This window comes from Acanthopagrus latus, chromosome 3, assembly GCF_904848185.1.
Source record: "Acanthopagrus latus isolate v.2019 chromosome 3, fAcaLat1.1, whole genome shotgun sequence".
NCBI lineage: Eukaryota > Metazoa > Chordata > Actinopteri > Spariformes > Sparidae > Acanthopagrus > Acanthopagrus latus.
This window is the reverse complement of record NC_051041.1, coordinates 7,773,409-7,798,188: the sequence shown is the minus strand read 5'-3', so window position 1 is coordinate 7,798,188 and position 24,780 is coordinate 7,773,409. Positions and strand designations below refer to the sequence as shown.

Here is a 24,780-nt window from a genome sequence, read left to right as displayed (position 1 = left end):
GTTAAAACCCCAAATCACCACAGTGTTCTCAGTGTCAGCTATAGTATTAGTCTTAGAAAGCTTTCTGACTTTTGGTTGGAAGCTGATTTAACCATACAGAATTTGAAAAAGCCCAAAAAAACACATTTTAACTGCATCACTGAGATCTGAAAAGATAAGATTCAAAGTTGTCACCCTTTATCATGTTGATAAAAGAATTGGAAATAATGATCCTGTATCAACACATAAATATAAGAGTGCCTCCTCTTCAACGATCTCACCTGTAACAAACATTGCCATCAATACTGCAAACGCCCAGATGAACTTCATATTGCTTTTTTACAGATGTAAAAATGATCAGCGCCAATAAGAAGATCTCAAAAGTGGCAGAGGCGGTCAAAGAGCTGCTCAACGATCCAACAGCGAGTGTCTGCAGCGGGTTTCCAGTGAGCTTCATCAGTTCTACTGATCTGCTTTTATATCACAGATGTGCCATTAGGGGCTTTGATCAGTCAGCGAGGATAGAATAATGTGGACATGGATTTTCATTTGTCACCCACTGGTATATTCTCAAAAAACAAACTAAACAGAGGTTTGTTTGAAGAGTGAAGTAGTTCTATTACAAAGCCAAACAACAGGTGAAAAGAGATGATGATGATGATGATGATGACCTCATTACTGTGTCAGTACACACGTGTGTTTGTGTGTGTTTGAACCCTTGTGAACTCATGGCTTATTGTAAAGAAACATCATAATCATTTTCAAAAGCTTTAGACTTAAACAGAGACCAAAGCTTCAGTCAATAATAGAGTCATTATGCTATAGATACTGGGACTCTTTGTTGTCAAACAGGAGACTCCCTTCACTTGAGGGTATGAAGATAATGGAATATGATCATGGAAACTATTACAAGTAACAAGCAGAGAGTATTTAAAAAAAAAAAATAATTCAAAGGTTCACATATAGGATAGAATTGAAATAGAGGTAGCATTACTTAGTCTTTTCAGTGAATTTTAAACTGTGAGCGCAATAAAAAAAAAAATACACCTAATACCTGCTATGAATCACGTTTTTTTGGTTGTTTGTTTGTTTTGAAGAATATTTAAATGTTTTTGGAAACATATTCAGTTTCTTTCCGAGAGTGAGATAAGAAAATTGATACCACTCACATTTTTATACGTGAGGCTAAATATAAAGCTACAGGCAGCAGCTGATTAGCTTAGCAGTGGGAAACAGCTAGCTTGGTTCTGTCCATTGGAACACAAATTATCTATCTGCACCTCTAAAGATCACTAATGAATTTACAGTTTTTCGCTGTTTTTTGGTTTTCATATTTTATGCCAAGCTAAGCTGACTGGCTGCTGGCGAGAAAGTTTTTTGTGTGCACCAGAAAGTTTAACATGTGCACGAGGAAACGTTTTAAGGTAGAAAGACTATCTTGTTTATGCTAAGGTGCAAGCTACTGGCAGTAGCTTCATTTTTTACCATACAAGCAATAGAGCAGTATGAATCTTCTCATCTTACTCTCAGCGAGACAGCGAAATATTACAATTCATCAAAATGCCAAAATGCTTATTTAGTTTAATATCTGTAATATCCCAGAAATTCCATCCCATCATATGAATCACAAAGTAGTCCCAATAAACTAAAACACAAAACTAAAATTTAAATAATTTATTTGAGCAACAGTCAGTTTCAGGATTGAGTCGCCTTTTAGTATTGAATGAAAATGAAATGATTCGCAACAAAATCTAGCCTATATGTCTCAACTTTGTCTTACATTAACAAGGTGTTTAAATGTATGCAAGTTGCATAGAAACACATACATATTCATTTACACAGTTCACACAGTAAATACAGTACTACTGTAACCTCAGCTGACTTGTATAATGCATTACATGGGGATATTGCAAGTGCTAATTTAAGTATATTCAAGAAATCAATGGACAAAAGTGATGAAATTTTAATTTTTCAACTCATTTTCTTCCTCCTCTTCCTTCTTTAAAGGACCCACTGGCTCCAAAGAGCAACCAGCGCTGCTCCCAGAGCTGCAGTCGCAGGCAGCTGGACGGGGGCGACTCCGTTGCACAGGTCGGTGTTGCAGCAGTGCCTGATGATGGTGTAGTTAATGTTCAGGATGGGCTCATTTGTCACATTTTTGCAGGCAGATGCCATTATGCAGCCTTTATCATAGATTGGCAACCGGTCGGCAGAAAACGCTGAAAGCAGGAAAGATGAGACAGTGACCACAGCTGATTACGTTCACAGACGGAGAGCACATGATCTCCATTCTGGGAATGTAGGTAAGTTAATGACCTGCAGAAGGTTTACACAGAAGTTTGACAGCTGATTCTGATCTCTCTAAATTTGATTGTTCTGTTACATATTTAATCTAAATTCTAGCTCAACGTAATATACTTTATATATGCAAGTAAAGCATCTGTCATTCAGTTATTCACATGTGAGATACAATATGCCATCGTAGACGTTCAAAAACCACATGATACATGATACAGATGTTTGGCATTCCTAATGGAAAGCTGAATCTATCTCTATCTCTTTCACTTCCTGTGTGTATATTAAATTAACAAGCCCTGCAGCGTTTCAGGAGGCGTTGCTAAACATTTCCTCCACATATTGTGGAGAACTCATTTGCTGTGAATACATAGACAAAACTTCTTCCATGTAATTGAAATCATTCCGATTTGAATAAAAACAAGATTAATTTGATGTGTCTGAACCTCTTTTGCTGTTCCTGTTCTGTTCAGAGGACTTTTCTGATTCCTTCAACTTTTCAAAGACTTGTCTGAACTTCTTGTTTCAAACCTATTGATCATAAAGATGTTCAACACTGCTTAAAGGTGTAGTTTGTAGACCGAAGTAAATCTAATCTTCAGGGTAGATTTTCTAATTCCACTATGAAATTAATTCAGAATGAAAATAAATCAATTTTCAATTTCCCTGTTTTTTTATGTATCTGTGATCATGAAGTGTTTCAGAGGTGAAGAAATCATTATATTATCTTACAGAGAACTCCGGAGAAGCACATGTTGTCAGACTTGGAACAGTTTACAGCAGTTGTGCCTGTGCAGGAGCCGAGGATGCTCACGTCACAGGTGTAACATCTGAGGGCCTCCACTGTGAGAGGAGACAACGACAAAAAAGGAATTGTGAAGAAGAATGTTTCTGGATCTCAGCATATAAATCCTTTTGTCACACATCAGAATGTGTGACAAACAAAGAAGAAACAAAGTCAAGTCAACAGGCACATATGTCTGACTGCATTAAGTTCCACCTTTGTCAAACAAGCGAATGCTGTTATCACAAAGTACACATTCAGACTGTTTTTTTTTTCATAACTTTTCAAGGTGAACGCTGGCTACAGATTCATTATCTTAAAAGTGAACTCAATCCAGGATGTGACTCTCATGCAAGCAACAGAAACGGCACACATACATATTCTTGAGCAGCATACAGACAGCCACAGTTTATATTTGCTAAAATTTTGAGTTGTCTGCAGGTTTCTTCCTCCAACCAACCATTATCATCATCATCATGATTACCAATCACTTGCGCCGCTCACAACATATAAACATCACAATAAAAGGTGTCTTGTTTTCAAGATAAACATAGAAACATTGAGCTGATGTGAACGATGTGGCCTTTCCTGCTGCTTGCCTCAAATAACATCACAAAATTAAAATGTAGTTAAACTAAATTACAGCACAGTCCCACTCTGATAACACGTATGTGTGAAAAACACTTGTAATCCAGCACACCCCGTCTGACACAGTGTATGGAGACCACATGGGTTCAATGCGATTTTGAGATTGTGAATTTAAGACTAGACTTTAAGAAAAAAAAATGTTTCTCGCGAATTGTGAGGAGAAGCTTTCAAATAATTTCTGCACATGATTTCACACATTCAAAATCGTATTGTCCTTCATTTAAGCAATCCACAAGGCGCGCCCACAAATGTTATGGTCTCCATCTAACAAAATACAATAAAAAGAAAGTCCTACCTGTAACAAACAGCGTCAATAACGCAGCACAGCTCCACAGAAATTTGTTCATCGTGATGTTTCTTCGAAGTACCTACAGGTGAGATACACCACCCAGAAGTTTTGGCTCGTCTAGGTTTCTGAAGATCTTACTGGTTCAGAGGCTCTAGGTTGAGGTTTGAGGGAACAATGACTCATGGTCAACATCTTATATACTCAGGGAGTTATCAGTCATACGCATTAGTAAGTACTGATAAAAAAGATGTTTGTAAGGGGTGGGGCGTATTCCTGTAAAATGAACTGAAGCTATTCACTAACTGTAAGTTTTAGCTAATTGAAGTGATTATCTTAAAACCGATGCTTACTATTCCAGTGATTTAGCTAACAACTCATCAAATGTTACTTTTGACTTACAATATCAGTGGTTATCCATTGCGTTTAGCTAACCATTTCTACTTATCCAACGCTTGTCTCGAATGATTGCAACCACTTACCCATCACCTTTAGCTAACTATTTCAGCAGCCTATCCATTGCCTAACCCTTTTTTCAGCTAACTATTTCAAATGTTTTTGGGATATATTTTATCTTTTGCCGTTAGCTATGTTAACTGTTTACAGACAGGTTTCTGAACAATGTCATTAGTGGCATGTGGGGGTAGAAAACAAACCAAAACGTGTGGGGGATTGTTGGTATGTCAACATAAAAAGTTGCTTTTTATATTCAATAAGCTGAGATTGGTAAAATTGGAGAAACTGCATTACAAACCCTATGCAACTACCTCCTTCACAAAGCACCCAATGTTAACATCATGAACATAAAAAAATAAAAATAAAAACAAAGAACAACCGTGGATATTGTTACACTGTATTACTTACTTACTGTATGTCAAAATAGAAATGTCATGTGGCGTAAACTAACATCTGAACAACAGATTTGCAAAGTAGCTGACTGGAGGGCAGTGGCAAGTTTTGCACAGATTCTGGTAAGACAGCTCACATTGTTAATGTGTCTTATGGCTGTTTAATGAATTGTAATTATTTGTCAGCCTCTGTGATCAATGCTTTAGGGTTCAGTTTGGCATGGGTTTGGAATTTCACAGTGAGATTTTATCTGTTTACACTGTAACCAAATGTTGTTTGTTAAGTGAACATTACTTTTCGGGGATGGAGAGATATCTTTGATTTTCCCCCGCACTACTGGTTGCTATTGCTATTTTGGGACACTTAATACTAATTTTTGCCAAATTTACCTTTAAAGAGTACTTTAATCAAAATACTGAAGGATGAATTAACTATAATGAAATTGTGGCAACATGCTGCACACATCTGTCTATACTTATGTCTGGCAAACAATTTCAACTGTTATTCACCAAACTTACCAAACTATCCATTATTTTAAGGATGGATGGATGTATGTTGTTAAAGCAAGAGCAGGTAGCAGAGGCAATAAGTGAAAAAGATTGTCTTTATTTTCATAGCAAAGTTGTTGAAAGGATAAATAAAATGCAATTTAAAAAAAGTCAAGACAACGATGTGGAAGATTTACAAACTCAATGTTTCCCTGAAACATCCCATTGTTCAACTTCCACAATGGTCAACTTGGTTGTTACATAGCTTATTATTATAAAACTCTATGACAAGACATTATGGTTATGGAAAATAAAGTATGTTACTGCATATGAGCATATAAATAATCATTCTTATAAACTCGAAATGCCCAATTGTCTATTTTGGATGTTGCTTCTGGCTTCTGCTGCTGTTTTGTGATTTAGTAAGAGACGTGTTACAGCATGCTTCCCCACACGGAGGCCAGGATGGCTGCACTGACGGCGGCAGTGAGGGTCATCTTGGTGGACGGGGCGCCACTGAGCGCAACGGTGTTGCACTTGTCTGTCCCGCAGCAGTTGAGCACCGACGTGTATGCGACACCGATGATGGTGGCGTTGGCTGTAATGTTGCACGAAGTGCTCTCAGTGCAGCCCAGTGTGTTGAAGCCGATGGAGGTGGAGATTGATGGGAAGCCTGAGGAGAAATGGTCGTGTTATAAAGAGGACAGTGACTGTGTACGTTTACTCAAACACATTTTTAAGATACAGGTACTTCATTTGACTACATTTACTTGTGCTGCTACGTGCTAACATGCTTTGAAAAGACACTCTCCTTCACTGTTTTTCTACATTCAGCATGAGATATGCTCATGAAGTCAATCATAAAAATAACATTCTCCCCTTCACTTCCTCTCTTCTTTCGCCCCTCCTTTTCTTCTTCATTTGTCTAGAAATACAATGTTTTAGCTTGACAGTGAAACTTAAAATGAGTACTTCATTGCATGCAGGCCTATTCAAAGAGTAAATAACAGGCGTTTGTTGATCTATGTGTGTGTGACAGTGTGTCACAGTATTTGGGAGTATTTTCAACAGAATCATGCCTGTGCTAACATGTAATGTTCAAATGGAAAGGGTGTGAGCTTCCAGGCGATCAGGAGGAGACCTACTTGTTTTTCCACTGGAGCACTGGCTGGTGTTGGTGGCGCAGGTTATCTGATTGTTGCTGAGGCAGAAGCCCAACAGGCCATACTTGCATTCGTTGCAGGTCAGGGAGTCCACTGAAACGCACAAATACACACGCACATGAATAAAAACATTTTAAAAATCAACATTTCATATCGTGTGTGCTGAATTTCCACAGCAGTCATGTTTGAAAATGAGCTCAAAACATTCATGATTTTGACATCAACATGAACATTTTGTATGCAAATATTTGTACACCTTGGAAACTGTGTAATGTACTTTACTTATACGCCAGCAATTGTTTTGTACCACATGTTGTTTGGAAATGAAACACTTACGGATAAATGGCAGTGATGTATTTTGACATCAAGAATCTTTTCTTTTCTTTTCCCTTTCTTCTCAGCTACCATTGTTTTGGGGCACTTGCGGTCCACCACACCCAGCGTTGTGTTTGTGGCTAAACGCCGTTGGACTACGCCCAAGTTTAAATAAACAGTCAATCTCTTTAACTGACACATCGGGAGATGCCAAGATGACCGCATGATTTGGATCTTTACTGGTTAGGAAAATAGTTAGGTGTGAAAGGATGGAAATCAGCGGTGAGTTCAAGTAGCGTTTTAGTGTAATCTTTGTGTAAGACAACATTGTCACAATTTCCTTTGGTGATAATAGTTGCTGAAAGTTTTTAGACATACCCAGCCCAACTCGATGGAAATAAATGGAATTTCAAATCTTTCAGTATAGGTTGAACTGACAACTGATTTAAAAAGTCGCTTCAGGTGATGAAGAACTGGGATGAAATTGATGATGTTGCCATACAAATGCAGGTTTTTGCAGACAAAAGTACTTGATTTGTGCATTAAAAAGTTGAATTTACCTGCGATATTTGTATTCTTATCTCTCTTATTTTACTTCAGTATATATACACACATATATCCAGGCTTTTAACAAAACAGAAGATAAGATTTTCCCCTTTTTTTGTGTCAGAAAAGTCTCTTTGCTGTTAATCTCCAATTTTAGAATATCTTATTTAAATCAACCACTGCCACAAAGTTGTTTTTTAGTCAAAACAGTAATCAAGTTGTTTAATCTTACCCAGCATGATAGATGCAACAACTGCAATGATTCCAAATAGGACCTTTCCCATCTTGTTGTGTTGGTTCGGTTCTTGGTTTTGGCTCTAAGACAAAAAAAAAATCCTCTCAGGTGATCGGATGCTGTGTGAGGTACAGACTGGTGAGCTTGTTTGGGGAGGCCAGAGATTTATACCTTACGACAGGTGATGGGAGGGGAAACAAAGGGGGGGGGTTTCAAGCCTTTTGTCCTCATCTGCATTCCTTAAGGTGATCCTCCAGTGAAAGACGGAGAATGTCCACGATGATGCACTGAGAAAGACCTCACTGAATACCACAAGAGGTTCAGCCTGTCTTTCAAGTTTTAGCGTTTAATCGCAGTGACAGTCTACATTGTTCTGACTGAAACCCTCAGAAGAACAATTAAATTGTTGTTGCAAAAGCAAAACTGCCAAGCAGTCACACCACTGGATATTATTGAAAGGACAGAAGGCGACATTTCCAATCTTTTTTGTGGCTTAAAAACAGACAATTACAATATTTTTTTGTTAGCTAAACGATGATTTTGCTCCGAACCTTAACCAAGTGATGATTCTGCCTGAGAGACATATGGAGCAAATTTCTAATTTCTATTTATTCAGACGAATAGGTTAGAGTCTACGGTATTTCATCTCTCTACTGTTAAGAAAATCTGGAGAATAACATTAAAACATAAGGATATCATCAAAAACATGTACATTTGTTTTATAAAACCAAATGAAAAAGTTGCTTCGTACTTAAAAAACATTTTTTCATGACCACCTCCTGACTTTTACCTCCCTCAACCCTCCAGATCACACAGGCCAGCACACTTGACTTTGATTTGATGATTTTTGTATTTACGTGAGCAGCCATTCTCAGGTTTCAACTCTAAACCTTCAATTTGCACAGAGATGAAATATGTCACTTCTGCTGCCAAAACCAGACATCAGGTGAGCACCTTCATGCCAGCAGTAGCACAGCCGTGCCCCTGCTGCAAGGCACCAAAACCTGGAGAACTGGTCTGTCCTGCAGGACGACAACAAGCCAAGTGACATCAAGACGTAAGGGAGGAAACTAAATCCAAGTATCCACCACACAGAAGTCACATTTTCCCCAGTTTGGTTGTTTATTGCATTCTTTAATTGTTTACATTGTCAATTTTACAGTATTCACGTCTACACATTTTTCTTTTTGGAAACTAATGCCAAAAGTGTCAGGTTCAGGAATGTAACCCATCTTTAAAACGATTCTTGTCGAATAGATCGAACCTGACAAATTTCAAATTACTGGAATCTCAATATCAACTGAATCACCGTCTCCCTACATATACATTCAACTAGCGAGATAAACCAAAGCTTGTACCCCACATTTAAAGGAGTAACGTGCAGTGTGGATTCGTCACATATATCAAAAATAAAAAACAAGTTAAGCACAGAATTGTAGAAGCTATTTGTGTCAAAAGAAAGATTTTTTTTCCAGACAGTACCAGACATAAACCAGGAGATAATTTACAGCATGTTAGCTACATGTTAATAAAGTGTACACAAAGCAAACTGCAATAAATGAAATGTTCATAGAAGCTTTGAAATCTTTATATATTTATAATTGAAATGACATTACAGAGGGTCAATCGCAATAAATTAAAGGGCTAGTTCAGCATAATGAGAAATATGCACATTCCCCTTCTTCATGTATGCATGTATGTATGGATAACATGAAGCCTGATAAGGTTAGCTTAACATAAAGACTGGAGACAGATGGAAGCAGCTACCCCAGCTCTATTGAATGGTAAACAATAAGCTTACAACATCTTTAAAGCTCACCTACTGTGCTCTGTTTTTGTGAGAAACACAATTTGTTTTTACACCACAGGCAAACCTTTTGCCTCCAGACAGAGCCAGGCTGGCCGTTTCCAGCTTTTATGCTAAGCTAAGCTAACCGTCAGACAGACAAATGGGTGCTACCAATCTCCTCATCCAACTCTTGGCTTAAAAGACAGATGAGCATATCTCACAATATGTCGGACTACTCCTTTAGGTAACATCTTTTTAATTAATCTACACAAGAGATTTACTGTAGCTATACAGTGAAATGGCTAAGATGTAATTCAGCTAATGACACCTACATCCCTGTAATTCAACTTTATACTGCTCAATCAAGTGGCGAAAGTTAATTGCAGGGCAATTTGAATATATGAAATGGAATTTAAATCATCTTTGATGTCAGTGTTACAGGCTTGTGTTACATTTTAAAAAGGACACATTATGCTTTATCATTTTCCTTTCCTTCAGTGTTTTATGGGTTCTTGTGCATGTTGAACATTTTTAATGTTAAAAAAGCCAAAGTCTGCATCAACAGAAGCTCCTCTCTCCTACAGAAAACACTGCTCCTGAAACACCTCGTCAGTAGCCCCACCTGTGACTTGGTGACATCACACTATGTCAATAAGTCACACATTTATAATTTTTGCCTAGCAGTTTGTTTGGCACATAAGAATTGATTTAGCACAGCTTCTCTGCAGTTGTTGTTGTTGTTGTTGTTGTCAGTGCTGGCTCATGCATGCGTGAGCTGACCAATCAGAGCAGACTGGGTCTTAAAAGAGACAGAACATTTCTGACAGAGGTGTTTTCTTTCATTAAACACTGAAGTATGTCAATCTGAAAATTAGCATAATGTCTCCTTTAAATTGCTGAACAGCTGAAATTATACAAAGAACAGAGGGAATTTAAATTTGACTGACATGAGCACGTGTGAAATTAAAAAAGTGCAATACACCTCGAGGATAGTAAAACAGAAGGCCGTGTGTGTTTTATATGTGTGTATTCACTTTATGTCATCTGCTTTTGCGGTCAAACAAGGATGTTTGCCACAAACAGAGCGGTGACGGTGGCCAGAGCCAGGCTGAGCCCGGAGGGCAGCCCGGGTGCAGCGTTACACAGGTCGGTGTTGCAGCACGTCTTGGTCATAGTGTAGGCGGTGGTAGAATTTTCAGTGGCACCGGGGAATTGCACCACATTCGTCTTGTTGCACTCGGCCATTGCTAGACAGCCCTTACTCTTGATATCCACTACGCCAACTGTGGAGAGATACACAATCACTGTTAGTGTCTATTCTCTGTGTGGGGCTGAAATGGTTGGTTGGGTTGCAGAGTGAGTGGTACACTGCATGTCGTTAAAGGATGAGGACCCTCTTAACTTTGTAAAGAACAAATCTTTAAATCCATTTTGGAAGTAGACTGTCAAGATATTATGAATCAGCTGTCACACTTAGACTGGAAGCATTATTCAATGCCAACATCTAAATGGAGAGCCCGTGGATACTTGAGTATATCTATTGTGAGTGAAGACAGACACCAGCGATCACAATCTCCCTTTCAAAACACTTCAGTGACTGTCTGAAAATGGGTAGAGGCACTTCTGTGATCTGTTACACCTGATATAAACATAAAGCCCCAAGTGTGTTTGCATCTACATCTGCAACTATTTCAACTGAATTATCACATTAAAAAAAAAAGTATTCAAACTGCTTATTCAAAGCTAACTATTGTTTATTTATATTACTTTTAATCAACTATTTAAACAGCCTGTAGCTAACCAGTTACACAGCTTTTAAACAAACCATTACAACAATTTTTAACTAACCCTAACCCTACTTAAACTGTGTTTGACATTACTCTTAGCTGACCTTTAACAGCTTATTCCAGTTGACTACTTAAACTGTTCATCCGCTTCTTTAAGCTAACATCTTAACCTCTGTGCTCACATTCTAACTAGTTTACACAAACTTTAAATTCCAATATGTGATGTTAAATGACAGGTATCGGTAAGTACCCCCTGAGGTAAATGTAGCTCTGGTTGGGAATTATTGGTTAAAATGGCTAAAAAGCTTTCTGTTGATTGAACAATCAAATCATTTTGATAACGATGCTTTCATAAGAATGACGTTTTCTTCCGTTATTGCTTTAGAGCTGTACTTTGAGAATGCAACTAGTGGCGTGTCTATGAAAACCTTCTCTGAGAATGTCATCCAGTGAGATTTTTTGCAGATTTTAAGCTCCTTACCTGCCCTCCCTACACCACTGAAGCAATGTTCTCCACTTTCACACGTGGTTTTGCTGGTAAAGCACAGCTCTCCAATGCCAATTTTGCATTTGTAGCACTGCAGAGCTTGACCTGTGTAGATAAGAGAGATGGATGGGAGAAGAGCAGGGGAAAGAAAAGAAGAAAAGAATAGCAGGGTTAGCAACAGGCTGCAATTAGGAAGTTAAAACATATCCTGACAAAGCATTCAAGTAAATCATCTTTTCATGTTCGTCTGAGATTAAAGCTTTTGCCGAGAACAGAGACTGTTTCAGTGTTTGCCCTCCACTTAGATGATGCAGTTTGGTGTTTGGACAGGGTCTCTGTACTATAATCATGGACAAGACAGGTGGGTGACATTTGACCTGTGATACGGAGGACTTTAATGGTCAACGTCGTACCAGCTCCTGGCATCACCTGGATGTCATCTTCTTTACGCATTTACGCAATTCTCTGAAATGTTTCATTCGTTAAATTTGACTTTAAATTATCTTGTGTGCTTATGTACTTGATACTGTTGTTCTACTTCTGACACTTTTATTCTTTATTATGAGTCACATTTTATATAATCAATGTTGTTCATTAGTTTTCTATGAACATTTCCACCCATTAGTTGTTGTTTTTCTGTTGAGAGAAAATGTCCCCATTTCAACGTTGGGATGAAAATGCTTCAAAATTGACAATTCAAGTTATCAGTTCATCCCAAAAAAAGTTTTTGTGCAGTTTTTTTGTCATCAAAATTGAGCAGCTTCAGATAAATTATGGATTTTCAACTATAAATAACAAAGCTGAGCCATTTCACTAGTTCTATTTAACAGCTGCTGTGTGTGACAGCAGTCTGTCGCCCTGCTTAAACCTTGTAACATTTAATTATTAGGTTGCATTTTGGGAACTGGGATTACAGTCAAGCTATGTTGACAAAAGCTTGCCTTACAACCAACCAGTCTAACTGGAAAAAGCTCACACGCAGAGTGCCCGACATCTGACATGAATAAATTCAGAGCAGTTGATAAATGTGACGCACATCAGGAAATTTCAAAAAAAGAGATTCACTTTCAATAAATAAAAATTACACAGCTGCCAAATAAGCTATAAAAATGCCAACAATTAACTCACAATCACAGCTTAAAAATGGGGGACTTTGACATTGATTTTACACTTAAGGTTAATCCATTTGTCATCCATCACATTTTGGAGTGAGGCTTCAATTTATGTTGATGGGAAATCATTTCTCTGATCTTCCTGAAGCTTTCAGACCACCGTCCACCGTTTGTTTTGTGTTTTGAATCTGTGTGTAGCTCCTACATTTCCTTTGAGCTCTAGATTGAGGGAGTAAAGTGTCCATCAAGAGCACACAGAAGAACAATCCGACCACACTGCAGTCTCAAATTCTGGTTAAAATTACCAGTCTGGAAGTGGTAAGGGGCCAGACTTTGGCATTCCCCATGTCTGAAACTTTTGTAATGAAATCACATGCTTGTGCTTGGAAACAGACATAACTTGTTGTGCTCAATAGGCTTTTGCAAGAATAGGAGGGTCTTACAAAAGATAGTTTTAGTGTTTTTGACCTGTATTGGGAACAGAAAGTCAGGATATCTCAGCCTCTGCTGCTTGGATTTGCATTCTTTTTTTAAATCCTTCCCTAACAGGTCCCAAAATGTTAGAGATATAATACTAAAAATCACATTTTAACACAGTTAAGCTGTGTGTTTATACCAACATAAAAAAGGTCCTACAGTTAAAACGACTGTAAAACTGTCAAAATGATGCTCAAAATCTCCAACACGAGTCAGTTCAGGTGATACAAAATACTTAGATGGTAAAATAAACTGTCTCAGGAGCACTGGAGGATCAAATGTGCACCTGTAAGCCTCATTTGTGGGAGGTGGCAGGGGAGATACTAAAGGATTTGGAGGGAACTCAGGTGAAACTGTTGCAGGGAACCAGTCGGTCCAGTTTACAGAACATGGCTCGAGACAGGAGGTGTGACACAAAGTACACATTGTAATCTATACACAATAAAAACCACAGGGACTGGTCCCTGTTCTTTATTGTTGTGGTCGAGATCCACTCAGTGATTTAAAGCAATTAAAAAAAGAGTTGGGGGGGGCGGGTACTTCAGTTTGTTTGTGTGGATTTTGGTAGCACCACTGCAGGTTTATTAACAGTGCGGAAATGTGCTTTTAAGATAAGCTGTGTCCTCTGAGCAAAGTCCAAACGCTGAGATGCTTTTAAAAGGAGTCCCTACACTTAAATAAAATTCATATATGCTACCTCAGTTTTTTTCAAATTTGAGCCAGTGCCACTTTAAGCAGAAAAGCCAAATCACTGTATGACCAAGTCTGTCTTGTCTTATTTTCTAAACTATTAGCACAACTGTTTGGGCAATTAAAAAATTAATGGAATTCATACAATATTCAGTTCCTGCAGTGTACAACAAGTCACCCAATCCAACACTGTCAAGTTTTTGCACCTTCAGGCCCTTGGCGATGACTCTTGAAATGACGAAATACTCTGAGCAGGGAAAATCCCTCGCGTCTCAGATTTGCACGCCGTGACGAGAGGTCGTATGTCACAAGCAAAAGAATAGTTTGGGAATCATTGGTTTAACCCTGAGATGCCCAAAGTTTTATTTAACCAAACTGTGTGTGTGTGAGACAATAAACCTTGAACTCTTAACAAAAAACTTTAAACGTTAAAGCACACAGGTGGCAAGTAAAACATGTTAGTGAGTCGGTGGTACAGACAGAAGATAAAACTGCTTCGTATCTTATCTGAACTTTGCTGACATTACCGTTAACTGCTGGTCATCAGACTAAGTGAGGGTGCAGCTTTAAAATGCCTGAGTGTGAGGATCCGAATGACAGTCCTCAAACATACGGGCAGACTATCCAAACACAGCGACTGATAAGAGCCTGAGAAAGACAATGACGATGTCGGACTGAGACGGACGGAATGATACTTTTAAAAACACAATGTCAAAAAAGTTTAAGGGACAAATTCTTCACAAAATTATAAATAAGATTGCCCCAATTTCCACTCATATTGAGCCGAGTTGGCTGCCGTGTGGTTAACCCTGCCACATGGAACGAGAAATAATTGTTATTTTACTTTCGCAACACATAAAAAAATAACATCCGTTTGTTTTGTTGGTTTGTGGGCAGGATAACACGATAACTACTTAACGAATTTCCACGAAACTTGTATTGGGTATAGGTCTCGGCCAAGAACAGAGTCCACAAATTTCTGGTGCAGATCCGGGAATTTTTTCTCAATTTCCTTAACATCTTTCGACATTTTCATTTATTTCTCCAGGAATGCTGCATTGACCATGATGACCAAATCAGGCATATTAAGGTGGCTGCTATCAGTGGTATACGATGCAGTTTCAATTTTAAAATCTGGAGATGTATACATATATATTGTTATCTTTACAAAGAACATCATAACATTTCATCTTCTTTCAGAAATAATGAACAATATCACATGTTGTGACATCAGTGTGAAACAAGAATCAGCTGACAGCAAACTCGCAGTCTCACGTCGAACGTTAAATTACATTCACACAGGCTAAAAGAGCAACGGACAATTCAATATTTGATTATTTTGCTTAAGTTGTGTTGCTGTATTGTTCAGGTTTGCTGAGCTGACTCATACATAGACCAACATTTTTTCCAGCTGAGTCGCTCCTCCACTTATATGTGTAATACCCTCCACACATCACTTCACACTCAAGAATCACATGCGGTGGTATTCTTGGCTAGACGTACGTCACCTCTGCGGTGCGAACATGTTAGCAAATGGAGAACTGAGAAACGCGGCCACGAGTTACGAAACTCCAGCACAAGAACTGACAAATGTTCATAAAAACAAACAAACTGTCAAGAGATGCAGAAAACAACTGACACAGTAGGAGTCATATGATCCTGTGGAACAACACCATTTCAATCACAGTCTTGCGGCATAATCCTGACACACCCAAACCTTTGTGCAGAGCTGCTCCACACCCTGTCACGCCGGTTTCGGTTACAACTGAGTTCAAGTGGAGCTCACAACTTAGAGACTTTTGGCAATCGTCATATCGTCTCATTGCTCCTAATAACACATATTCTATTACATTTAATCAAAATATACAAGATAAAACCAATGGTTTCATCTTGGAGAAAGAAAATGTCTCGATCTGATAAAAAAAAACAAAAAACATCCAGAAATGTGTAAAATAAAGTAAATAAAGTGCACCAACATCTGACACTTACTCTGCAATAATGTTGGAACACATGTCTTAAAGGAGGGTAGGTTCACCCCAAAATGAAAATTCAGTCATCATCCATTCAGTCTACATCTAATTCGGTTGAAAAGGACAATTCTGCACTGCCGTTTTTACTGTGCAGCTGCAGAAAATGTTTCCTGGACAATGAATCAGCAGAATGAGGGCGAGTCGATGATAACTGGATTTTTATACATGCTTAATTTTATGACTTACAAACCAGGATAAGTTAAATTACAGAGTACCACGACCACGAGTGACACATGACCTATGTGCTGCCACACCTGGCAACACTTCATCGCTCTGCAATGCTGACAGACATGTTACTGTCACCTTTTCCCCGCTGCTGTCGGGGGGGCATCTGAAATCTGAAGTCTGACATGACTCTCAAAACAGTTTAGCAACAGCAGACTGGTTTGCTGGTATGATTGCGCCAGATTCTCCACACAACAACAACAACAACAACAACAGGACTGACTTTAAAAGTACAGGTTCTGGATAAAAGGTGCATCACTCAAGCGGAAAAAAAAACGAGAAGATTGGCACGTTAGATGTCATGCGACATGTCTGCAGGGTTCATCTCACGGTAAGTACAGGTGTGATATTAATCTCTCTCACGCACGTCAAAAATCTTCGTTTTGGAACGTGTTGTTCAATTTCAGTAAGTTCAGTTCAATTCTGGCATGACTGGAATCTTCCGGAGTATGTCTACGCAACGCGCCCCCCCCGCACACACACACGCACACCACCATCAGCACCCTTCACACAGACGAAGACACACTTGATGAATGTCTTAAATAGAGACCAAATTCTAGATCCACAAAATGACATGGCTTTTAAAAAGATCCACATCCTTCATTTTAAATATTTTTCAAAGTTATTTGCTCTGCCTCAGATCACAAAACTTAATTACTGAGGATCCCACATACTTAAAAAAGGCGTTTTTACCCGCCCCCAAAAAATAAAAACATGGTTTCTATTCTGGTTGGCCCAAAACATGGACATCCCTGAGTTCCTTCAGTTGTTTACAAGTTGTTTAGCGTGAATTAAATAAACTTCTCTCAATAAAAAAGGTGAAAAACAAAAAATATTCTTGTTACTCTTGCATAACAAAAAACGACACGCCCGGGAGGAGCAGCCTCCGGCCTTTCAACAGGGCGGACTCACCGGAAGTCCTGAAAAAATGTCTGACACCAACTGTCACAGCAGCCAGCAAGATGATACGCTTGATTTACTCAAGTAAAATAAGTACTTGCGACTTATTGGACTCAAATAATGCGTCCATACATCTGTTTATCATGTCTAACTAGTTATATCTATATAAATATTCATATTCCAGACATGTAGATACAGTAGAAAGTAGTAAAATGCATAAAAATTCAAAAGGAACAGTACAAGAAATATGTGAGTTGGGTTTATTTGTCCAGTGCAGAAACTACAGACACTAAAGTTGAGAAGAAGTATTTATAAAGATTTCTATTCCCTTTTCTAAGCTGATTTATCAAGAAAACAGCAAGGCACTTTTTCCTGGGGGGAACATGGAGCATTAACAACCCAAATCTGTACTTTTGTTGTTTTACCAGTTTATATGTATATGTTGCATTTTAACTACACGTCACACTGCAGTTTGCCTTTGTAGGACTGTCATGTATGCCAGCCTGCGAATCCTTCTGCTGAGTCATGACAATTTGCAGGCTTCAGTGTGAAGAAACAAACAGAAATTGTAGACAAGAAGTCCAAATTGAAGGTGCGGTACAATGAATCATTTCAATAAATCAGACGACTGAAGTCACCTGAGCACCGTTTCTTTACTAACGTGACTTTTGAGGATGATAGTTGAGTACTACAGCTGCTTAGAAGTGAATAAAAGAAAAAAAGGTAATCCAGCCATGGGTTGCTAGGAACCCGTTTGAGCTCTGAGGAGTGGCGCATTACTCATCATTACCCTCAAAGTGCAGAGTCAGCCTTATTCTGCCCTCTGCTGCTCGGTCGCCACAACTACAGATCCTGCAGCGTCAGCGCTTCAGTTTCTCATGCAAGAACATGTTGAGGGACCAAAGAGAACTTAAAAAGGAGAACACGAGTGGCTGCGTTTTAAATAATAAACCCTGTTAAATGGAAGACTAAGAAACAAGAGAGTGAACACAGATGCGCGGCAGCTCTGATGTGGCTGATGGTGTTGTGTTGGGTGTGGTATCTTCCCTGGGATCAGCGCTTTTTCAGAGAAGTCAGTACCAACGGTTCCCCCTGCGAGGGCACTGTTGTTTGATAAAAACGACTTAAAATAGTTTCTCTCTTGTTCAAACAAGCGCTTGTTTCTAGTGACAACATTTCGTCAGAACCCCGGCAAGAATTCCACCCGACAGAAACACCCGGGTTTGTGTTATTCTCATGTCTCTGTGTGGAACAAAAAACAGTGACCAACAAGCCGAAAACCAAACTCATAGTGTGACTCGTGTGCCTGGAACACCAAACAAACAGCGTACGGAAAGCTGAAAGCTGGAGCTGTGGCGTGAGGCGAATATGCAAACAGGTTTGTTTAAAGTATAAAGGGTGAATATGTAAATGTGGCCTTCAGATCTTATACTGTATACAACATATACAAAAGGTGAAGATAAATAGACTCGGGTGGGTCGGCTGTGGTGTGCAAATATTCTAGGTTTGCATTTGGATGTAAAGTGGGTTACAGCTCACAGAGACAACATCCTTGGAGGATGGGAGCAGCCAGACTGACGAGTGGAGTAGCCTGAAGAAATGTGCGACAGAGAGATCATTTTTATAACCTTCTGAATTTATTTAAAATACACGAGTTTAGTAGAGATGAAAGATGATGAAACCGAGGCCTTGTATTTGGGTGCCCTGCGTTCATAAAAAGTTAACATCGTGTCAGTTTTTGGTTCACATCAAAAACTTAGTTTATAATATCTTTGTGACGGAAAGATGACTAATAGATTAATCATCTAAGCATAACCTTATTACAAAAAGCGCAAATTGAGTTTGTTGCACCCATTTTTAGCTAACTGTTTGTCCATTAGGCTACTTTTAGGCAACTAAAGATGTTATTTATTCATTAGTGTAAGCTTTCCATTCAGCTAAACATTTCAAGTGTTTTTTCCACTACTTTCAGCTGTTCATCCATTCCTTTTAGCTAATTGACCCCATTTTAATTGTTCAACTTTTCACATAGCTAACTTTTTCTTTTTTTTCCCCCCCATACTTTCAGCTAACTCTCATTACCTTTAGCTAACTATCGCAACTATTCATCTGTTTCTTTTAGCTAACTAGCCCCATTTACTTTAAGCTAATTATTGGCTACTTTTAGGCAGCCATTTCAACTGTTTATTCATTACTGTTAGTTAAACATTTTACTGTGGTTCATTTCAAGTGTTCATCTTTTCAGCATTTCAACATTTGGCCGTTAGCTTACATTTAGCAGCTGTTTCAACAGTTCTTCCATGCTTTCAGCCAACGTTTATTACCTTACGCTAACCATCTCAACTGTTCATCTATTATTTTTGACTTACTAGCTCCATTTACTTCGCACTAGTTATTGGCTAATTTTAGGCAGGTTTATCAGCAGTTTATTCATTACTGTTAGCGAAACATTTAGCGAACAGTTTCAAGTCTGTTCTGTTACTTTCAGCTCACTGTTCCATTAGCTTTGGCTAACTGCCTATGACTGCTAATTAGCCCTATTTACTTTAAACCAACTATTCAATCTTTTAACTCATTACTCTCACCTAGTTCGTCATTGGAAAAAACACCTTTTGTTAGAGATGGACAAGTTTGTATTTCTGTATTTACATTTGTTTTGAGTAATATGCAAATTACTGATCATTTTGGTAAAATCAAATTTTGCAGTTCTACTTAACATGACATCTTACTGTACTTGCACATTCAGTGAATTAGTCTGTTTCAATGGTTGTTGTTGTTGTTTCAATAAATTCATTTTTTGGTAATCCCAGGAAAACGCAATAGGTAAAAGTATCTCAAAATGTGTTCTTCAGTCAACAGCCTCTCTGCACGTTCTCCTCCCAAGGAATTTACTGACATCTGGATTACAGAGGGAAAAAAATATTTTTGTCTATTTTAGCAGCTGGGTGCTTGGGGAAACCTCTCAGTAGCCTGTAACATGTTGACTTCAAAAACCAACCAGACCACCATCTAAAATCTACTGTTCGCCAGAGTACACACTCCCATAAACATCCCTCATGGTCGCTTGTACAGGGGGATGTGAAACCTCACTATGTAATTATCTGCATTTGTGAATCACACTAGTGGCACAAACAACTATTCAAGTAACAGATTCCAAGGCTTAAGGTCAGAGTTGTCACCTGAAAGTATGAAAAGCAGCAAGGGTGGGATTGTAGTCGCCACTCGGGTGCGGTTTGAAACAGGAGACAGAAACAACAGAGCTGATGGGGATCCTGACTACAATGGCCTCAAAACACAATACTACAACAAATGGCCTCAACATCGCCCCCAGTCACAGACCCTCTGTCGAAGTGGAATTTAATACTTGGGCAAAGCCTCAACTCTTGCAAGGTGAGGAATTTCTCATGCAACAGCCAGCAGGTTGGGACATGATTCAGTCTTTTAATAACGTCTGGAACATATTCGTACCACAAAACAGGCTGCCTCACCCCGTCGTAATGACAGCATTAGAGTAAATCCTGGGATGTGCAAAGGAGGATAGACTCTGCTTCATCTGTGGTGAATCAGTAACTCATTCTGTGTTTAGTTAAATCTGTTGCTTGGAGTCCTAACGCTCGTCTACACAATGAAGGGACTCGTTAAAAATGTCCATTATTGATTACCAGAGTCTCAGTTGCCCTCTTAAAACTTCAGTCCAAATAACGGTCCACAAAAATGTAGTTTGTTGTGTAAGCTTAAATCAGATGGTTTGGTATTTTTCTATGAAAAATGACTGAAATGATGAGTCAAAGATCACCAAGAGTTAATTTTCCGTCAGCTGACTAATGGAGAAAACCAACAGGCTTAATTCATGACAGTTTTGATGGATTTTGTTGGACTCATTTTTGGCCAACTCTTTCTTTGGTCTAAGTTCAGCTGTGTCAACTTTGTGTCTCTTTATGTTAGCTAATTATTTTGACTTGTCCATAAGACTTGCTTTAGCAGATGACTGTTTATTCATAACTGTTAGCCAACTACTTAGCTAACTGTTTCAAGTGTCCCCCCCCCCCCCATTACATTCAGCTAATGAGCAGTTGGCACTTTGCTTCTGCCATCATTGTGTTGTAAAGGGCTTTTAGCGGTCCGTAGACTGGAAGAACATTATTGAAATGCAAGTCCATTTAGCATAACCTTTAGCTAACTACATCAACTGTTCAACTATTAGCCCACTCTTAGCTAACCAGCCGTATTTCAACTGTTTGGTCTTAACTTCTAGCTAACCGTTTACTGTTCACCTTTTAGGCAACTACTCAATCTGTTGACCTCATTATAATTCTCTTGGTTTATTATTTCAACATTTATTCATTTTACATAACTTTTTTAACTGTTAAGCTAACCATTTAGCTTAGTGTTTTCCATTACTTTAGGCTAACTGTTCGTCTGTTCTCCCTCACTAACTATCTTGACCGTTTCTAGCTAACCAACCCAAATATTGAACTAGGTTGAAACTGTTCTTTACTTTTAGCAATTCAAAACTGCTTATTCATTTATTTAATGTATTTGTTTAACTTTAAGCTAGCTATTTCAACAGCTTTTTGTTTGTTTGTTTTTATTTAAGGTTTGTTTTTATTCTGTCTGCTCCTTTGGGGTAAGGGTAATGTTTGGTTATGACTACAGGCTAAACTAGAGCAAGCCAAACGAGCTCAGTGAGTCACCCAAAACACATGCAACACCCAGGAAACGATAGCATCTTTTAATAGCGTTATGTGTTAGGAACTAAAAAACACATGCAACACCCAGGAAACGATAGCATCTTTTAATAGCGTTGTGTTAGAAACAAAAAAACACATGCAACACCCAGGAAACGATAGCATCTTTCAATAGCCTAATGTATTCATAACCAAACCTCAAGTTTAGCTGTGCATTTGCATCATCATGCTAAGCTAGTGGAGGTAAACCCCTGCCTTTATTTATTTATTTATTTTATTTACTGCTCATCACTGTGTAAATTATCATATTTGTCACAAGGGTGACCACATCTTTTTTGGGCCCCCTGTTACTGAAAAAATATGGACACACCCAGTCAAACAGCCCAAAGCTCTGCACCCTTCAGCACTGAGTACACCCAGTAAAAACATGGCACACACTTCTAATAAAAACCCCAGAGAAAGTAAAAAAAACGCCGAGTTGAGACTTCTTGGATTAAATCATGTAAAACATAAAAAGCTCCATGCATATGCTAAAATCTAGAAATTCAACAAGCTAATCTAATAATGGAAAACTTGAAAGGTTAAAAAAAAAAAAAAAGTTAAAAGTCATCCTGCACACAGGATTGCTGAGGTGTGACGGAAACACACAGTCACACACCAAACTCCATGTAAAAAAACGTGGATTTAAGTCGTGGAAAAAGATTGAAAAGCCTCTCTCAAAGATATGAGCAACAGTTATAAAAATAGGCTGTATAGTCAGAAGTTAACGGCGTTAAAAAATAATAATAAAAACATGCATTTTTAAAAAGTAAAGAAATATTATGTATATATATAGTTTTTCTTACCGATTGCAAAGCAGAATGCGACTGCAAAAATCTGGAGGATCACTCTGTTCATCTTGGAAAAAGCGTGAATAAGTTCACCAGCTCAGGACTCTGGAGGGAGAAGCTTCGTGCCTGTGAGGACTCGGACCGTTATATAAACGGGATCAAACAATCCAACTGTGTTTGTTTCCGCCATCGCTGCATTTATAATCGTCCACCTCCCATCCGAACGTCACCGTTATCCAATCAGAGGAGGTCTTCTGGGAACATCCACCCAGTCGCCTTCGTCCCCCCCACTACCCCTCCCCAGAGTCTCCCACCTGTCTGACTCACAGGTGGAGCTGATAGTTCAGCAGGGAGGTAAAGTGTAGGAAAACTGGGCATCAGGGGAGTATAAGTGATTTCATGGTATATTCCTTTATGGATTTTTAAAGTGTTTTGTTGGTGCTAAAATGACTGAAATGTTCCATAATCCACTTCAGTCAATGGTGGGAAATAACTAAGTACATTTAGTCAAGTAATGGCGTCTGTTCGTGTGCAGCCTTGGGCTATTTGCACTTCTGTTTGCATGCTACTTCTACCTGCATGCAAATATTTAAGTTTCCATCTGACATCTAGGAAGTCATTGCTTTTTTTTAGGATATTACCAACAGAACACATAATAAACGTATTAAATATATCAAATTGTGAAAAGAAGCAGTCTAGTTGAAGACACTCGATTGATTTAACTTTTGATTCAAGTACTTTTTGATGGCAATACCTCTGCACTTTTGCTTTAGAGGTAGCTTGAATACCTGTTCCAAACGATAATGTGCCCATAAGAGGCACCTTTTATGATACTTTGTGCTTCAGTGGGACCAACACTACCCTCAGTTGGTCAGGGATATTGGGATAAGGGGATATGTGCATGGTTATACAATAAAAAAAAGTCAAATAAAAATGTGTCACATTATTTCTGGGGCCTAGAAGTATTCACCAAATGAAAATGTAGATATGTCACAGAATTAAACAATCGAGTGAAACACTAAGATGTCCCAGCATTCCCTCACTTGTTTTGAAAATGGTGAAGAGTTTGGTCAACAATTCACAGATTATCTGAAGGATTAAATGGTCCCATTAACTATTAAATCATATACATTTACATTGTTTTCAAAGGTGTTTTCTTACCACATGTGTTTGATTTGATCAAAAAGGAAAAACACACAACTCCAAGGAACAAAATGTCAAAATCAGAGCATTTATTATCTCGTTTAATAAGGTCACAAAATGTCAAAGATCACATAGACAGGACATGTCTTCAGTTTGACAGCTTTTATTAGAAAATGACTGCCACGGTGACATAACCAACCAAATTAGGATAACTACTGTTTGTCCTCCTGGTGCAAGTAGCCACTGCACCTGTAGCTGTGGAGAGACCACAAGCTGCAGTATCCCAGTCCATCACGGCCTGACGCTGCTTCTTAACACACAATATTTCATCCTATAGAGGACTGCTGGGGCTGTTAGGACTAAAATCTTCTGGTAGGTCAACATGTAAATCTTCCTACAGAGCTGCTGGACAGACATCATGACACACCCTAAAGGTCACATACGGTATAAACTTATATTTCTCTTGCTGTACTTTTCACACAGGGTTATTCCGGTTGACGTTAAATCCAAAGGATAAAAATGTCATGCGAGTGTTGTTCATCTGTTCATCAAGACTGTCCTGCTGAACAAAAACACGTCAGTATCATAAAATTGTGTTTGTCACACAGAACTTTTGGCGATTCTTTATGTTCAACTATATTAATAACTAATACCATCTCATTAATGTAAAAAATAACACCTAGAGTGAGTGACAGTGAGCGATCGAAGCACACACACACACACACACACACACACACACACAGTCTGCTCTTGTGCAGTTGCTCAAGATTCAGGGTAATATTTTACTCCACCTGACAAACAAGTATGTGTGAGTTCTCTGGAAGTCAGAACGTGGAACAGTTTCAGCTCTCTGAAATCATTCAAATCATCTGCAGGGCTTCCTGTGTGTGGCATATATTTAAAAGATAACAGGTAGCAACACCTCAACATAATGCAGCCAGTGTGTGAAGTTAATGACGCTGAATTTGTGCTCAGACTAGATATAAAAAGTCAACATTATGAGCAACAAAAGTAAACATTTATCTCATGATTAT

The 24,780-nt window shown here is 38.6% G+C and overlaps 3 protein-coding genes across 4 annotated transcripts; all 3 read right to left on the bottom strand.

The window, feature by feature from the left end:
• Positions 1 to 1,679: 1,679 nt before the first annotated feature.
• On the bottom strand, positions 1,680 to 5,306 carry LOC119017384 (sperm acrosome membrane-associated protein 4-like). Of its 2 annotated transcripts, XM_037094052.1 has the most exons (4): positions 4,395 to 4,427; positions 4,002 to 4,146; positions 3,007 to 3,117; positions 1,680 to 2,198 (listed from the first exon to the last, which is right to left on the bottom strand). In XM_037094052.1, the coding sequence occupies exons 2-4, from the start codon at positions 4,051 to 4,053 to the stop codon at positions 1,981 to 1,983; spliced, it is 381 nt and encodes a 126-aa protein (XP_036949947.1). In that variant the 5' UTR covers positions 4,054 to 4,146; positions 4,395 to 4,427; the 3' UTR covers positions 1,680 to 1,980. The 2 variants fall into 2 exon arrangements, with proteins under 2 accessions (XP_036949947.1, XP_036949946.1); XM_037094051.1 differs by having other exon boundaries at positions 4,002 to 5,306.
• A 125-nt stretch (positions 5,307 to 5,431) lies between these two features.
• Positions 5,432 to 7,740, bottom strand: LOC119017381 (sperm acrosome membrane-associated protein 4-like). The gene is made up of 3 exons (XM_037094048.1): positions 7,586 to 7,740; positions 6,475 to 6,585; positions 5,432 to 6,002 (listed from the first exon to the last, which is right to left on the bottom strand). The coding sequence occupies exons 1-3, from the start codon at positions 7,635 to 7,637 to the stop codon at positions 5,764 to 5,766; spliced, it is 402 nt and encodes a 133-aa protein (XP_036949943.1). The 5' UTR covers positions 7,638 to 7,740; the 3' UTR covers positions 5,432 to 5,763.
• A 946-nt stretch (positions 7,741 to 8,686) lies between these two features.
• On the bottom strand, positions 8,687 to 22,817 carry spaca4l (sperm acrosome associated 4 like). The gene is made up of 3 exons (XM_037094049.1): positions 22,619 to 22,817; positions 11,646 to 11,756; positions 8,687 to 10,660 (listed from the first exon to the last, which is right to left on the bottom strand). The coding sequence occupies exons 1-3, from the start codon at positions 22,668 to 22,670 to the stop codon at positions 10,434 to 10,436; spliced, it is 390 nt and encodes a 129-aa protein (XP_036949944.1). The 5' UTR covers positions 22,671 to 22,817; the 3' UTR covers positions 8,687 to 10,433.
• Between the last annotated feature and the right edge of the window lie 1,963 nt (positions 22,818 to 24,780).

What these genes read in the sequence shown, in the direction of transcription:
- spaca4l (XM_037094049.1), bottom strand. Translation starts at nt 22,670, where the DNA reads ATGAACAGAGTGATCCTCCAGATTTTTGCAGTCGCATTCTGCTTTGCA. An exon ending in CGCATTCTGCTTTGCAATCG is followed by an intron (nt 11,757 to 22,618) that starts GTAAGAAAAACT and finishes TTATCTACACAG; the next exon opens with GTCAAGCTCTGCAGTGCTAC. An exon ending in CAGTGGTGTAGGGAGGGCAG is followed by an intron (nt 10,661 to 11,645) that starts GTAAGGAGCTTA and finishes ATCTCTCCACAG; the next exon opens with TTGGCGTAGTGGATATCAAG.
- LOC119017381 (XM_037094048.1), bottom strand. Translation starts at nt 7,637, where the DNA reads ATGGGAAAGGTCCTATTTGGAATCATTGCAGTTGTTGCATCTATCATG. An exon ending in TGTTGCATCTATCATGCTGG is followed by an intron (nt 6,586 to 7,585) that starts GTAAGATTAAAC and finishes TGTGCGTTTCAG; the next exon opens with TGGACTCCCTGACCTGCAAC. An exon ending in GTGCTCCAGTGGAAAAACAA is followed by an intron (nt 6,003 to 6,474) that starts GTAGGTCTCCTC and finishes ATTTCTCCTCAG; the next exon opens with GCTTCCCATCAATCTCCACC.
- LOC119017384 (XM_037094051.1), bottom strand. Translation starts at nt 4,053, where the DNA reads ATGAACAAATTTCTGTGGAGCTGTGCTGCGTTATTGACGCTGTTTGTT. An exon ending in ATTGACGCTGTTTGTTACAG is followed by an intron (nt 3,118 to 4,001) that starts GTAGGACTTTCT and finishes CTCCTCTCACAG; the next exon opens with TGGAGGCCCTCAGATGTTAC. An exon ending in GTGCTTCTCCGGAGTTCTCT is followed by an intron (nt 2,199 to 3,006) that starts GTAAGATAATAT and finishes TCCTGCTTTCAG; the next exon opens with CGTTTTCTGCCGACCGGTTG.